At 46.7% G+C, this 16,861-nt stretch overlaps 1 protein-coding gene across 1 annotated transcript; it reads right to left on the bottom strand.

Annotated features, from left to right (window-relative positions):
* Positions 1-1,971: 1,971 nt before the first annotated feature.
* Ttpal (alpha tocopherol transfer protein like) lies at positions 1,972-16,512 on the bottom strand. Its single transcript, XM_026383351.2, has 5 exons — positions 16,424-16,512; positions 12,186-12,645; positions 8,786-8,979; positions 6,973-7,083; positions 1,972-5,100 (listed from the first exon to the last, which is right to left on the bottom strand). Exons 2-5 carry the CDS (start codon positions 12,628-12,630, stop codon positions 4,822-4,824), a joined length of 1,029 nt encoding a protein of 342 aa, XP_026239136.1. The 5' UTR covers positions 12,631-12,645; positions 16,424-16,512; the 3' UTR covers positions 1,972-4,821.
* Positions 16,513-16,861: the final 349 nt, after the last annotated feature.

Here is a 16,861-nt window from a genome sequence, read left to right as displayed (position 1 = left end):
TTTTAGGTTGGCCTTAAACTCAGTGGGGAATAAAACTTTCTCTTGATAGCCAAAGATAACTGCCAAAGAATGACCATAGACCTGGTTAAAAGGATAACTTGGTGTTCCAGACCAAACCATAACTCAGGTCTAATTTAGAGCAGGACAGCCTTTTTTTGTCAATCATAAAAGTCTTTGCTTGACTATATTTTTCTTTTTACCTGTTGAATGTGAGTATTTAGATGATGATGTGCATTTGATTTCTGGAAATTAGTAGTAGGTACCAGGCTTATGTTTCTTCACGGGAGCTGCTGGTCATCTTTCTCCCTTTGTGTTGACCTATCCATCCTGTTACCCAGGCACCCAAATCAGTCCTCCTCCTCGGTGATGTCCTGATGACTGCTGGGTGACCAAGCCACACGTTGCCTCTTTCCTCAGGTGAAGAATAATAATAGATACCACATAAACAGCTACATGTGCCAGGCCGTGAATAGATAATGTGTACACCCCTGTGAGGTGCTGAGTCCCCACACCCCCCTGCCCTTAAATCAAACTGAGGCTTGGAAAGTAGTCAGACTTCCTGTTGCCCAGGAAGAGGTGAAGAAGCAGGGAGTCAAACCTGGGGCTTGACTTCTAAGTTCTTTTCTCAAAACACCCTTTGTCTGGATCCAGAAGGTTATACTAGAGACTGCTTGGAGACAATGGAGGGGAGTAAGCTGGCTCACGACACTGCCCATCATTTTCAGGAAAGTTAGTGACCACCTGACAGCAGTCACTATTTTACTAGGTCACTATTGCTAAGTTGCTAGCACCTAGTCAGGTAAGAGCATGAACACTTGGTTAAAACTTCCCCCCAAGGAAAGTGATACCATAACTGATCTTCTGACTCTCCACCTTTATCATTATTTGGTTTGGGGACCAAACCCTGAGCCTTCTGCATGCTGAGCATGCAGTCTACCTCTGAGCTATATCCCCAGCCCTTTTTATTTTTTGTAAGTTGCTGAGGGTGACCACCATGTATGATTACATCCTCTCCCCTTGGTACATGATGCAGTCTAGGTGCACCTGGTCTTTGGGGGCAGCCAGCTCAACATTTGCCACAGTACCCCTCCCAGGCTCTCCTGGAGGAGGGAGGCTTTGGCCATGCCTGTGAGTAGGAAACCTAAGAATCTTTATCCAAACTCTACGGGGGCTGGGGATATAGCTCAGTTGGTAGAGTGCCTGTCTCGCAATCACAAAGCCCTGGGTTCAATCCCCAGCAACACCAAAAAAAAAAACAAAAAAACAAACTCTATGCACACTCATCCTTACAGGGATTTTTATTAAGACCCAGTCATGCATACTAAAATTACATATTTTTTATACCACTTTGACTTAGAAAAATGCACTAGAAAAATAAACTTTTGGTCAAAACAAACACTGAAGTAGATGAAGCCACCACCATGTGTCTCCACACTCAAAGCTACACTGAATTTCAGGTTGAAGCAAAGAATGCAACCAGTGGCTAAAATGATAGTCCAACCTAGTTAGGAAATTAACCCAGCTCCCAACAGAGTGGTATCAGAGGCATATCCACAAGAGCCCAGAACTTACTACCTGACTACACAGGCTGCCTTCTTGAGAGTTCTCTTGAAAACAAGCTAAACTGAAAACCAGTAAATGCATCCCAATCATCTCCATCCACGAGTCATACCGGACCTTCCCGTGAAGCAAGCTCCTGCTAAGTGGGAATATTTGATGATGTTTGTTTCTTGCATTTCAAGCAAACCATTTCTGAGTCAAGAGAGCAGAAAGGAATTTAGATTTTCAAAGTTAACAGCTGCCAATGCTCAGGGGTGCTAACAGGTTGACAGTCTTCCTGAGCATCTCCAAGCTGTCACGGCCGCAGGAAGGCCACACATTAGTTGACATGTCCCTTCCTGAATGAATGGAGGTTTCATAGGAAAACCTGGAAAGCTGACATCTTTAAAATGAGGTATTGTAATAATGCCACAATGGCTGCCAAATGAAAAAAAAAAACAAACCCATGACTGATCTGAAAATAGCATTTATAAACACTGCCCAGTCAATAAGACTTGAATTCAGGGGAAATGCCTCCTACCACACCAGCAGGATGAAGTGGAAGGATCCATAGCCCCTTCTGTAGTTCCACGCAGGAAAGCCAGTGTGCGAAGCCAGGGTTGCATTTTTGGCTGTTTCCAGAGATTTCATCTGTTTCTCTCCATAAAGGTAGACTGTTTCTAGGAAGAATGGGGAATGGGGGAAGAGAAAACTCCCATTGGCCCAAGCTAACAAATTTGTTTTGGAAGCTTTATCAGTACATTCAGACCCAAATTTCCAAAAAACCCAGATGGCAGTAAAAGCGGGTTGTCACTGTGGCAGTGAAGCCTGCCAGATGCCAGAAACACAGGTTTGGCATTCAGAGTAGAGGTCTCCTGGGTCATGATGATTCAGGGGTGTTCAATGGCTTGTTCAAGGACACATACGTGGCAAGATGTAGCTGGAACTCGATCCTCCTAATTTCTATCCCTGTCCCTCCCTGATATCTCCCTACCTGTAACCAGGGGAAAGTTCATGCCTGGTGTTTGAACCAAAGTTCCCTGAAGGAAGGCTCTTGCCTCAGACCTCAGGTGTCTCCACCACAAAGCCAGGCCTGCTGTGCCCGGCTGGTCGCCCGCCTGCTCTGCCTTGCTTTTCACCAGGGAGGTCCTGGATTTACAGCTTGCTTCCCATTCCCTGAGGTGCCAAGACCATTTGATCTTTCTGGAGCCAGCAGGATGCCCAGCAGCTCCAGGAGGCAGGCAGAACTAGGTCAATGCCTCTCCCCTGAGGGGAAATGCTGGGAAAACAGGCAACATCCCTTCCTGCCTCTGAACTATTTCTCCAGGTGAGCCTGGCCATCCAGCGTTTAGTCATGTAGACAAGGGCCACTGGTCAGGAACATGATGCAGGGGCAAGTGTTCATCCGTCCCTCCGTCTAGCTGTTTCTGTGTGCGTCCCCCACTTCACACACATTCTCTTCTCTCTGGAACCCAAGGGAGTCTAGCCAACTTCCCACCTGGGCCTCTGCATTCTGAACCGTGCCCTTCAGCCATTCCACTGAAGCCTAGGTCTTTCAGCAATGCTGGTCACATCGCTTTCACCCACTGGTAGCCAGTGGTGTACGTTTTGGCACTTCCAGCTCAGCCAGGACCTTAGAGGATTCAGGGTTAGTGTCTATGGTGGAAAGAACTTTCCATGGAATTGGCATTAATGAGGTAAGTAAATTAATTTCCACCAACTTATGCATTTCTGAAAGTGCTGTAAACTTGAATAGCTTAGTAATAGAAGACCTTGGAATTTCAGAGGCTGTTTCTCTCCCTCAGGAAACTGTCTGCTTTGCCTGCTTATTCTAATAAATGTACAGAGAAGGTACAGGCACAACAAATAGTACTTATCACTACTTGACATCTTGATCACATGTGAAAGGAAACAGGTCAGAAACCATCAGATGAACCACCTAATTTGATGGCTGGGCTAGGCCGAAGTCTTGACAGGAAGGTTCTAAAATGCTGAAATTCAGAACTGCCATTCAGGGCAACTGGTCCTCCCACACCAGAAAGACAATCTACAGTGGGCCTGGGAGGGCAGAGGCTCCATTGGTGACCCAGCAACAACCTGCCCATGTGTGTATGTTTTCAGGGATGAGATTTAAGAAATCCAAGTACTAAAACCACTGTAGCTGAGTTTACAATATCCTACCCAGATTTCAGGATGGAAGGAATTCCTACAACATTCAGGCCACCTCACACAAGCCATCCTTTTAACCATCACTACAAAAAGGAAGTTGGGTCACTGAGTCCTAGGAATGCACATACTAGCTTCTTTAAAGACAGGACCAGATGGCGCTAATTCTCCATGGAAAGGTCTGTGCGTATTGATAAAAACCAGGATGTGACCACCACTATCTGATAGCCATCTCTCCAGGAAGATAACCTACCAGTAGCTAAACCAAATACCAGAACCTCAGTGCCAAAGGGCCCTTTGACATGATTTCATCCAGCCTCGTAAATGAGAAAGCTGAGACCCACGGGGGCCTGAGTCTTGTGTACAGTCACACAGTCACATACCTGGAGCCCAGGTCTCTTGATTCCTAGTCCAAAATTCTTTAGCTTCACAAGCCTAGAATCCAGTGTTTTACACTGAGCAAGATCATATACTTTTAAGACCTGGTCTGACTCAACTGAGAACCAGGGCTAAGGCTTTATAGGTTTGGGAGATGTTTCTATTGCAAGATTCAACCAGTGAATCCCAGGGAGGCTTTGAAGTCTCTGGCTTCTCAATTTGATCAGGAAGAAGTGCCTAGATCCTGGTGCTCCCCTGGTGCAGGCAAGGTGCTTTCCAAACCCAGTGACAGCCACTGGGGAACTGGACCTGGAATGGGAAGTTTCCTGATTGGCGGCGGGTTTACAGCGAGAGTTCTTGTGAAAGGCAGACTCCCAAAGCTTTGCATGGCCTCCTTGAAGGTTCAGCCAAGTTGTTTCAGAAGAGTAGTGCTGACTGGCCACTTGTTGTCTTTCCTGGAATTGGGATCAAAGTGACTTTTTCTTACTTCCGGGATGCCTAAGAACTAGATAAAACTTCAAGTGTGAATGTGTGGGGGTCACTGGGGAAACTTTCCCTGTCATCTCTGGAATAATCCAAGTAACCAAAGGCTCACCCCAAGCTGGGCTCACCCTCAAAGGTCTCCAGACAGTTCCTCATGCTGCTCTTTCATTATAAGGAGCAAGACTGAGGCCTCAGACTGTAAGTTCTAAAGACGAAGGGAAAAGATTTAAACATGGCGACACTCCCCGGGACTGACTAGTAGCAGGAGTACAGCTGTGACTTCACTGCCCGCATGGAGTCGTCGCACTGCATATCTGAGGCCAGTCCTTCGGACAGCAGTGCCTGGCCCAGGATGCTGTCGCAGGTGGGGACAGGTTGGCAAAACTCTTTCACGAAGTCGTCCTCTGAGGCCAGGAGCACGGCACTCCAGCTGGCAGTGTCCAGCTCCCCGGCTGTGCCCCCGTACTCCTTGGGGAGGATGTTTCTTGGGAGGTTTGTGTGAAGAGAGTTCAGGTCAGACCCATGGAGGAAGAACTAACAGGGAATGAAATTAAAAGGTCAATCAGTAATGCAGCAATCCCTTTCGTGGTAGGTGCTCAAATACTATGTGTTGAATGAAGAAAGATTAATTGCAACTTTACTCAGTTCCTCAGCCAAGAAGCCTGGAGTACCCCTAATTCTCTTCTCTGTATACCACACACCCTGTTGGTAGGCCTTCCAGATCCATCCAGGGTCCAACCACTTGGCTACATCCTCAGTGGTTCCAGGCCTTCAGCACCTCTCCCTGGAGTCCCACAGTAGCCTCCTACCTATCTCTCTGCTCTCACTCTTGTCCCCATAGAACACAGGATTTCAGTGTGGGCTGACATGTCACTCCTCCACACCCTTCCGTCACTCCCTCTCGGACCAGTCAGAGGCCCCTCATGACCTGGCCTATTACTTCTCCAACTCCTCCTCTGATAATTCCTCAGCCCCAGTCACACCAGCCTCCAAGCTGCTCCTCCAGCTATGCTGACCACCTGCTTGTCTGAAAGGCTGACGCCTCACCTGTCAAGTCTTTGCTCAAACATCGACTTCTCAATGTGGCCATCTCCTCTATGTGGCCACCTCCAATACCCTATTGGACACTGCGATCCCCCTTCACACTTACTACCTCCTTTCCGTGGTCTACTTTTGTCTGAAGCACTTCTCCCATTCGAACACTGGGTAACATATGTGATCCATTATCTGGGCATCTCTTTCAAGTGTGAGCTTCTTAGGGGAAGGGATTTGGGTCATTTTGTTCATTCTGCACAGAGTAGTTGATTGATAAATAGTTTTGAATGAATGAATAAGTGAATACACAAGGGAGAAAAAACAACATCATGTGCCACAAATAAGAGCATTTCATAGACATAAAAGACCTGTGTGAAGGCTATGTAGGTTCAGGTTACAAACAGAATCTTCGGGAACCAACACAGGTTTGTGCCCATGCAAGGAGGCCACTAAATCAGTAGCTCCACTAGCTGTGCATCAGGATTACCTAGGGAAATTTAAAAACCCATATCCCTGGGCTTTACCCCTGAGCTGATAAAATAGGGAAAGAGCTAGATCTGGAGTTTAAATTCCGTCTCTTGCAACCCTGGGGTTCTCCATCTGTATAAGCTTTCTTTTTGAAAAAGAGTATAAAATTGAGGACCTAGTCTCTAGAGTGACCACCACGTTCCTAGGTCCAGGCCATTTCAATCAGTGGTCCTGGGAAAGGTGAAGAGAAAAAGGGCTCTTCAGGGTCAGAAAGGAAGACTCTCGTCCTTTAGTTTATCTTTTATTTTTTTGTTCCATTGAGGATTAAACTCGGGCCATTGCATACACTCTGCAAGTGCTCAACCACTGAGCTGCATCCCCAGTTCCTTTTATTTTAATACAGGGTCATGCTACATTGCCCAGGTTGATCTTGAACTTGTGATCCTCCTGCCTCAGCATCTCAAGTAACATTTATCCCAGCCAGACCACGATCTCAGTTTACTCAGGAGAACAAGGCAGGAGGGTTGCAAATCTGAGGTCATAATGAGACCCTATCTCAATCTGCCCAGTTACTCTCTTTGGCTCCTCCCTTTCCACATCCTCTCACGTATAAAATGCAACATTGGCTTACCATGTCTAAGACAGGAGATCAAAAGGCTAAGGGTTTACATAGCAGAGAGGACACTTATGGTAAAAATTCTGACTTCTGCTCTTTTCTGGCAAATATTATCATCTTATAATTTCATCTTTCCCTTATAAAAAAGACTGTTCATTTATATTCATCCGTACTCTCAGACTTTCCAAGTTAGTTCCAAAGCAAAAAGAATTAAGTACTAGCTGTCACAAGCAAATCCAGGGAGGAAAAAGATGAAGGCATCAAAAGCCACAAGGATTGTCACTTACTCTGTTTGCTATTTTCTCCTTCAGGAATGGTTTTATGATGGCAAAAATGCCTTTAAATATCCGAGGTTCATTTACTACATGGACTGCTTTTATCCGAATGGGAAACCCATCCTGTTGGGGGAGGGAAAAGAGTGTTAGAACATCTGCAGTGACTGTAAACTGTCCCTTCCACAGCCACACTCCCTGATTCAACCTCTACGTTCAGCCCACATCAGTCTGGTTACATTCTCAGGGTCTCTGCAAAGACAGAAGGGCGTGGGGGAGAGGGTTGCTAAATAGGAAGGACAAGCCTTTGTGAAAGTCTCTCTTGGAAGCCAAGATTGGGTCAGAAAAGAGACAAACAGGCAGAGTGGCTCCTCTTGTGGGCAGCAAAGATCTGCATCTACACAGATGGAGCTGGCACACATCAAGAGTCCTGGGTCAGAGCTGCCCTAAGCATATTTCTCAGGGAGCATTAGATACAGAAAAGGATTCCATGGCAAGTGAGTCTGGTAAGTCAGTAGACTAGACATAGACAGGTTTCTGTGACCACAGTTCCCTGCTCAGCCTTTAATACAGAGATGTTGGTGGTGAAATTCATAAGAGAGGGATGTGCTATTCCACATTACCAAACCTGTTTAGCCCTGGGACTTCTGTCCGCTCTGGAAGATTTTTGTTTTTGTGGTACTGGAGATGAAACCCAGGGCCTTGCAAAACTGACCAAGCACTCTACCACTAAGCGACACCCTCAGCCCTTTTTATTTGACTTTGTCTTAAGTTGCCCAGGCTGGCCTCAAAACTCATGATCCTCCTGCCTTAGCCTCCTAGTAGCTGGGATTATAGGCGTGCACCACCACACCAGGCTGGAGGAGTTTAAAATACCAGGAAAACACTGATCCACTCTACTCTGACACTGAATGTAGTAGACATGGGAACAGAGCAGAGGGCTGGGGTGTGGCTTGTGGTTCTGTGCTTGCCTGGCATGTGCAAAGACCTTGGTTCTGTCTAAGCACTACAAAAGCAAAAAATAGAAACAGAGTGGAAGCAAAGAAAAGCCAGAGTACTGGCTCAAAGCTAGAAATAAGATTTACAATTATGTCAAAAAGTGGTCTTAAACACACTTGTGAATTCGGTGAGAGGTGATGCTGTGACCACTGGTGCCCACAGTTCTCAGGGGCAGCATCTGCAGCACTTCAGGACTTGGGTCAGAATGAACAAGGAATCCAAATCTGTCCCAGTTGTGACCCTCTGGCCAGACTCTATCCTCTATAGGTCTCAGTTTCCCCATCTATCAAAAAAGGAAAAAGAATTCTTGACTAATACAGAAGATTCCTCAAAGGACTGAATGGGTGGTAACAGCCCTTTGTGAACTGTTAAACATGTATGGAAGGGACCTTCCAGGCCCTAGCAATTTAGGTTCCAAAATGTGAAGCCTGAAGTGTGAGACCTCTGATCAAAACACAGTCCCACAGAACCCCAGGTCCCAGTTCCACAGAGGAATGGAGAGGCTCCAGCCCCTAAGGCAGGACAATTTATTTTATGTTTTAGGAAAATTCCTTCTTTGCCATTTGCACACATATGTGCACGTATGCACACACAAAGGCAGAAAGCAGCTGCCCGTTTTTGATTCTTGCCCAAACTGTGATCTTGTCTAGATAGAAGGTACCTTCCTTCTCCTCAAATGACTCGAGACCCTGAGGAAGCCATGGTAAATGGCTGGTGACTTCCCACTGCAGGTGGGAAGTGGGGTTTGTGAATCCCAAGAGACCTGCATGAAGGGCCCTGGGGAAAGTCAAAGCAACCACAGAAGGGGCACACAGCAAATGGGCCATACCTGGAGGATGCCAATCACTTTTTTGGCTATAAAAGGGCCAAAATGAGATGCTTTTGATAAGCTCACTCCTTTGTAGTCTGCAAGAATTACAATTCCATTCACCTGGGTTTCTTCAGACTGAATGAGTTTTTCTAACGTCAGGTATATGGCTCGGATGTTTTCTGTAATTGGATAGTTGCTCGGTATCCATCTGTCTGAGGTTATAAGAGAATAAGGAACAGCAGGTTATAGAAATGAACACGAACAAGTGATGAGAAAAGATTTATCTCTGTCGATAAAAAAAAACTGCTGTCTCAAAATGGAAAGAAAGAAAGAGATTTGTGTGGCCATGATGCTACTTAGGTTATAAGCGGGCTTTATGCAGTAGCTGATATTTCTTTTTTTTTAAATATTTCTTTTAAATATTGATGAACCTTTATTTTAGTCATTTATTTTACATGTGGTGCCGAGACTAGAACCGAGTGCCTCGCACATGCTAGGCATGCGCTCTACCACCGAGCCACGTCAGACTGAGCAGCTAATATTTCTTACTCCAAACCCAGTGGTACATTCAGAAATGGAAATGCAGTTGAGCATTAAGGTTAACAGCATGCCCTCTGAAGTCTCACCACATGGGGATCGGAACCTGACCGGCTGTGTGGCCTCGAGCAGGCTGCCTTCTTCCCCCAGCCTCTCTGCCTTCTCCAAGTAAAAGAGAACAATGACATCACCTTCATGGACACCTATGCTTCTCACCATCAGGTATTTCCCCTTATCTTCATAACACCATCCTGATTTTCCTTGGGGAGACACCTCTTTCCACTTTTGTCATGCAACTTGCATAGAACTGCTGTGACCCCTGACTCTAGAGGTGAAAAAGTGCCTGGGCATTGATCTGCCATCTGGCGTTAGATCCTCCTGGCCACAGTGTGGTCAAAACCAGGTCACACAAATCCCGGGGAGTCTCAATTCCAGCACCTTGACCCTTGGGAAGGGGATACTCTTTCCTCCCTCTTACAGTACTCTGGCTGTGAGCTCAAGATGCAGGAGTCCCATGAGGCCAGAGCTGGCCTGAGAATGAAGTCCACGCTGAGGTCAGTGGAGATGGAGACAGATTTCCAGTGCTGCTGTTTGACCCAGCTGTGCCCTAATGTCAGTTATCTGAGAAAATGAGTTTTGTTTTGTTTGTTTTAGCTGACCTAAGATGGCTTTCTGTCACTTGCCACCCAAAAAGTGAGTCCTAACTTCTGTACCACCTTCAGGAGGTGTTGTGGGGATGGGAAATGATGCTGTGTTGCAGAAGACCCTGCATCCAAGTCCCCTCCCCAGGGCAGATGTTTCTTTAATACTTCCCATATATTCAACAATTCTTTCTTCCCTTCGGGAAAAAGATAAAAATGACAGTATTTGTGATTATTAACCACTATTCTCAAGAAAATTCCACCAAAACCTGTGTGCCCCTTTCTTAGAATGATAAAACTTCACGTTTACCACCAATGAGACATGTAAGATGTGCAAAATTCTTAAGAAATTTTTTGTATAAAAACCGTGCCAGTGTGCTGTTTAGTGTTGCTGCCAATTAAACCTGCCTCTGCATTTCCGGATGCCATCTTTTCAATCACATATGTCCCCAAAGAGCTTATAAAAAGGCAAAGCCAAAACCCAGCTGAGAAGAGAACTTTGTGTCTCTGCTACCTCCTGAGAAGCTGGGTCAGTAGGGAGGGGTCCAGACCTGCTCCACCCACATGGGGAAGGTATTCATCTCACCAGCAAAGGGCAGGAACCACTGTGGCAAGGTGCAACCAGTGTGGTAATATCTGCCATTTTGTAATATCCTTACCCATTGAGCACAGAGGAGCAGCAGAAAAGCCTACTGGCTGGTTTCTAGGTCTCCTGGTGCCCTGAAATCTGCACTGCATTGCTTATTTTAAAATAAACCCCTCTAATTTCGGAAAGTGCCTACCAGTGCAGGTACAGCCATTAACACGTGCCTGGTTCATAGTAAGGGCCAAAAAGAAAGATCTAGTTTCAGAGAGATTTTGGTAAATGATGAAGGGAACAGAGAAGTGGGGCTTAACGGCAGAGGAAGCACAGGGAGGTGCTGCTCTCATCAGATGTCCCTTGAAGAGGCGTTTGTACACACCGGGCTGCCAGTCTGTTTGCACTTCCTGGCTCACTCGGGAAGAACACTGCAATCTATCTTTCCCTTTTTTTCTGAGCAGTGCTCTGATGGAAAATGTTGAGGCTGTGGGTGGGGTGGGGAACACGCCTCCATGACAGTGCATTTGGCATCATAGGAGAGAACAGGATTAAGGATTAGAAGGCTGGAGTTCTAGCACCCCCTAGTCACTGTGTCCAAAGCTCGGAATGTTCCAAATCCCTCTTCAGGAAGTTGGCAGGGAACTGCCCCCAACTGCTAACTTCTGTGCCAATGAAATAAGAATAAAAATGGACAGAAAAGTTTTTTGGTTTTCTCTCTTTCCCAATCTATAAATTGCTGCCTAACTGTTTGAATAGTAAAGTTAATATGGAGAACTAGACAATAGTGCCAACAAAGGATAATGTTTGTCTACTTTTGGTTCTATTCATACATTTTTTTGTACGATGTCAAAGAAAATGAACTTTTAAAAAAGTAATGTACCCTGATGATTACTATGAAGTGCTAAGATTTAAAAAAAAATGACTCTTGGGGCTTTGTTGCGGTCTAGCATGGGCACAGCACTGGTCTAGCATGCATGAGGCACTATGCTCCATCTCCATCACTGCAAAAATAAAAATAAAGTGAATCTTGTCAAGGCTTCATAAAGCAGAGGAAAGGAGGGAGGACGAGGGATGGGGAAGGCTCCTTTTCACGAGTCTGCCCGCTCCTCAACCCCTCAATGATATCTGTGCCTTGGCCACTCAAAGAGGAGTGGCAGGGGCTCCTGGCAGCTCTGCTCGTATCCTCTGACCAGAGGCAGACCCCTCAACCCAGCATATTCTCCCCCACTGGAAATCTAGAATTTGCACTGAGGGGTGTGAACTGGGTGGCCAGGTGATCCTCATTGCTGAGAGATGTCAGTTAGCCTTGTGCACAAAGGCAGCAAGCGCTGGTCTACAGAAAAGAAAGGTAAAGAGGATATGCCAGAGGTAGCAGAAACATGTGGCCAGGGGATATGCAGGCAGAGGTGGGTCATCTTAGACTGGCTCTTACTGTAGGACCTGGTGAGAGCTTATGCACCTCATGCCCTCTATCTAGGTGAGACCCACGACTCCCTTGACCAAGTCCTCCCTTCTGTCTTTAGTTAGAGTAGGTTTTTATTATCTGCAATCAAAATCAAAAGAGGCTCAACTAACAGAGGGGAAAAGGGACTAGGAGAAGGCAGGGTGCAGGGCAAGCTCAGCAACCACACCCATGTCCCATGGCAGTCTGGGGAAATACCTGGACGGATACAGAGGACGTGGCAGCCCCTGGGGTCAGTGTGGGGCAGCACAGTAAGAAACCCAGAACTGAGCACATCTTTTAGGGCCGATGGCTTCAGGTTACTGAAGACTTCGGGCCAGCTCCTGCGGCAGCTGTGGTAGTTGACCAGGAGCTGCAGGGCCCGGTCGTAGTCAAACTTGCGGGCTCGGAGGAAGCGCAGCAGGAAGGCATCCTCAAGGGATGTGCTCAGGTTGGGGTATTCCTTCCGCACCATGTCCCGGAGGGCCTGCACATCCCGAAGTCTCCACTCCGGCTTCTCCTGCAGCTCTTCCCGGGCTTTGGTGACCAATTCTTCCGTCAGTGAGCACACGTAGCCGGGGGGCTCGGGTGGTGGTGGCAGTTCATTTTCAGAGAGCGAGGCCACAGAAGGGCTGGTTCTCAGAGAGTCACTTTCTTCTGACATTAGCTACCAAGGTCCCTGCTGACACAGAAGCCCAAGCAAAGTTAGGAAAGCTCAGCACTGCTCATTTCGAAGCCCAGGAAGCAGGATGTGGGAATAGTATTTTTTTTTTTTTCAGAGCCCAATAACCTCAGGGGCAGTGGTTCTCAAAGAGGAAAGAAACTGACCTAAATCATGGGCCTAGGTCCAACCCAGACCCATGCAGTCAGAGTCTCCTCGCAGGCACCCTGGCAGCTGTGGCTGAATACACGCACTCCTCCCCACATACCACGGACTTCTGTGTCAGTGTGTGAACAGGTGCTGAACCACACTCATCTTACATAAAAGTAAGTTAAAACAAATTGGAGCCAAGCACAGTGGTGCACACCTGTAATCTCACCATCTTGAGGCAGTAGAATGGCAAATTTGAGGTCAGCTTGGGCAACTTAGTGAGACATTATCTCATAATTTAAAAAAACTAAAAAGGGCTCAGGATGTAGTTCAGTGATAGTACAACCCTGGGTTCAATCCCCAGTACCACCCCCCACACACACACATGCATACACCAAAAATAAAAAGTAAAGCAAAAACATTACGATCCACACTGGCAAAAATAAACAACAGGTACTTTGGAATACTGGCAGGAGTGTAAACTGATGTAGTCCCTTTAAAGGGCAGTTTATTAGTATCTATTAAATTTAAAACCACATATAGCTCAGCAATTCCATTTCTGGAATGCATATATATGTGTAAAATAATGCATTCACATGTCTATTTTAAGTATTGATTAAAATGACAGATGACTGTAAATATCTTTACTGAACATCAGGAGCTAGATTAAATAAAAAATAAAATACTATTCAGTCATGAAAAGGAATTATCAGATGTTCATGAACTGACATATTATGGAAAAAGGAGGCTGAGAACAGTATGCAAAAAATAATCACATTATGTCTTTAAAATATATACCCATATACACTTGTAAATGCACAGAAATTTTCTGGAAGGATATAAAAAATTGTGTTACCAATGGTTACTTTGAGGGAAGAGATCTGGACAACTGGACAATTAGGATGAGAACGTTTACTGTACTGTTTACTTTTTAAAAAAAATATATACTCCTTTAACACATTGTGGAGACTGTGATATGGGCTGGTAGATCTACTGCTGGGGAAATATACTTGTCAAATGGCTCCAGGTGCTGTCCCTCTGGATCCATCAGCCACACTGGATGCCACACTTCCCACAGACCACCCTCAACTGTGATTGAGTGACACATGGAATCCTTTATCTGCCATAGTCTTTGCTTCCAACTGGACATGCACTGCATGTCCCATCTCTAGACTCTAATGTCTGCTTCTCAGAAAATCTGAATTAACACATTATCACATGAAAGAAAAAAAAAGCAGACTGAAATATTATGGGAATAAGGTAAACACAAGTCTGACCAGTTAAAGTTCAACTCTTGTCCATAGGCCACCATTGATCCTCCAATGCAAGCTCGACAAGGAAATCAGGGAACCTCACAGGTTCCTCCACATACCCCTAAGGTCCTGACTGTACCTGGCTGGACTCCCTCCAGTCCACTACAGCCAGAGTGACCAAGCAGGTCACTCCCTCCAAAACTGAGATATGCCACTCCATGTCTTGTATTCTCCAGCTTCTTTCACTCCTCTACAAAGGTATGTTCCAGCCCGTGCATACCCTGATCCCTCGCACTGGCATGCTCTTGCTCCGGTTCCTCATCTGACCCACATCCATTCACCCTTAAGTCTCAATTAGATGACAAGCATTTATGATGTACCAGACCCTCTTACAGGCATATAGAAGTAAATGAAGAAAGAATTCTGCTCTGCTGAGCTTAGATTCTAGAGAAGATAGAGAAGACTATGAGCATAACCAATCATACAGTCTATACATTGTGATGAATGTTGTGAAGAAAACAAAGCAGGGAAGTTGGCTACATGTATCTTGGGGCACCTGCAATTTTGAATAGGGTAGTCAGGGAAGGCCTCATCTAGCTGATGGAGGAGGTGAAGGAGCAAGCCATGCATATCTGGGGGAAGGGGGGGACAACTGTGTAGCTGGAGGCAGGAATCTGCCTGGCTCTTTTGAGCAACAGCAAATAAGCAAGGTGAGGAACACTAGCAGATGAATTCAGGGGCTTACTGGGCCCCAGGGGCCAAGGCTTTGTAGAACTGTAAGAACTCTTCCATTCTGAGTGAAGGGGGGGATGGAGGTCTTTGAGTGTTGTGATCTGTTTTATAGTTTAAAGGGGTTACTCTACTGTTTTAAGAATGTAGAGGGTGAGGATAGAAACAGACCAGAAAGGCTACTGAAATATCCAGTTGGGTGAAGATTGTGGCTTTAACCAATCAGCCTTCACTGACCCCAGGCCAGGTTGGGTGCCCCCTGCAGGAGCTCTTTGGCACAGCACTAAATGACTTCTCACTCTGTTGTCATTGTCTGTAGGCAATTTGTGGTTGGTATCATGTCTGTCTTGTTCATCACTATAAACACAACACTTAACATGGTATGAGAGAGTCTGCACTCCATAAATATTTGTTGAATGAGTTGAATGTGCTTGGCAGAGGTATGCTGAGCAAGAAATGAACAGTTCCAGCTGTGCAAAACCCACTTGGGGTTCCAATATTGTCTGCAAACCCAATCCAGGGCATACCTGAGAGGCACACTGTAGTGCTCACAGGCTACAGACCCAAAGCCCTCTCCAGCCTCACCTCCCACCTCTTCCCTGCCACTCAAAACAAACTACTGACCTACAATTCTTCACACTTTGATGCACTGATATCCCCCCCCCCCCGGAATTTCCTCTCCTTATCTGTTCCCAATCACAACTCATCACCTTTGAAGCCCAGCTGCAACATCAAGACCTCTGTGAAGCCTTCCCTGACTTCCTCAGGGTGAATCCTGAGTTTTCCACAGCACTGCAGTCCAATGTCACAAGTGTTTACATGAAATTCCTGAGTCTGTTTCACTATGCATTATCAAACAATTACTGATTACCTATCATATGTGTCAGGCACTGTGCTAGGTACACAGCAACAAACACTAAAATTCTTTTGTGTTTTACCCTATTTCAAGCACTATGTTTGGCACTTGTTTTCTCAATTTATTTATTTATTTTTCCAGTGCTGGGTATGCATCACTGGGTTACATCCCCAGCCTTTTATTTACTCCTCACAATATTTGTTATGTACATTATTACTGTTCCTATTTTACAGACTGTCCCCAAGAATCCACGATGGCAGAGAACCTGCCTGCCATGATCACCGCTATCCCCTTTGCTGGGTACATGTCAGAGCTCGGTAAACATCAGGGGAAGACAGATGCTAAGTGATGTGCCCAAGGGTGGCAGGAGGAAGTGTCAAGCCCCACCCTGGTCTCTCATCCCTACCCTCCACTGGGTGCTTCGGTTTTAATCTCCAGGGCCTCGACAGTGGCTCAGTAAGTCTGCTAAATGATGGATGGACGTAGGGATGGGATGCAAACACCAGCTGCTGAGATGAAGCAGGAATCTTCCCCACCTGGGGCCCATCATTTTGTGGAGCATCACCTTCCTCGCCACCCCACCCCTCCGACAGCGAGAGGCCAAGAAGCCATTTCTCTTGGGCCCCAGGGATCCCATCTCCCCTAGACAACCTTCCCAGGCCCCCAACTTCCGGTCGTCGCCCCCTCCCCAGGTGTCCCCATTTCCTGGGGTCTCTCGCTCCCTCGGCTCCCACTTCCGGTTATCCCTCCCTTTCGGGGCACCTTTTCTCGGCCCCTGGGACGTACGCATGGGCTCGCGGGCACTCACCGGCCCGGCTGCGGGGCGGAGCGCGGGTCAATCGGCGGCGGGAGCCTCGTCTGGCAACGCGCACAGAAACGACCCGCACTCCTCGCCCGGCCGGTCCGGCCCCTCTCGCCGGAAGTGACGTGCACAGGGCGTGGGAAGGCGGGGCGCCGCTTGGGAGTGCGCATGTGCGATTTCTCTCCGTGTTGCCGGAGCTTTGCCTCCACCTGGCGGTCGCGACTGTGCATTGCGGGCCCTCTGCTCGCTGATAGTAAGTGGGATCGTGAGCAACTTGTCCGGCCCTCCGTGTGAATGGGGAACGGGGTCCAAAGCAGAGAAGGAAGGAAAGAAACTGCCCTTTTCCTCCAACGTACCACCGCGTTCCTGGTGTCTTCCTCCATGCCTCATTAAATTCTTGAGTTTGTGCAATTCCCCTGTTTCATGAAAAGGAAAGTGGCAATC

The sequence above is a fragment of the Urocitellus parryii genome, chromosome 6, assembly GCF_045843805.1.
Source record: "Urocitellus parryii isolate mUroPar1 chromosome 6, mUroPar1.hap1, whole genome shotgun sequence".
NCBI classification, from domain to species: Eukaryota; Metazoa; Chordata; class Mammalia; order Rodentia; family Sciuridae; genus Urocitellus; species Urocitellus parryii.
The sequence above is the reverse complement of the archived record's forward strand: the minus strand, read 5'-3'. Positions and strand labels throughout refer to the sequence as shown.

Coding starts and splice junctions, on each gene's coding strand:
- Ttpal (XM_026383351.2), bottom strand. CDS start 12,630: ATGTCAGAAGAAAGTGACTCTCTGAGAACCAGCCCTTCTGTGGCCTCG. Junction 8,980..12,185: donor CGTCCTCTGTATCCGTCCAG/GTATTTCCCCAG, acceptor TTATAACCTCAG/ACAGATGGATACCGAGCAAC. Junction 7,084..8,785: donor AAGTGATTGGCATCCTCCAG/GTATGGCCCATT, acceptor CTCCCCCAACAG/GATGGGTTTCCCATTCGGAT.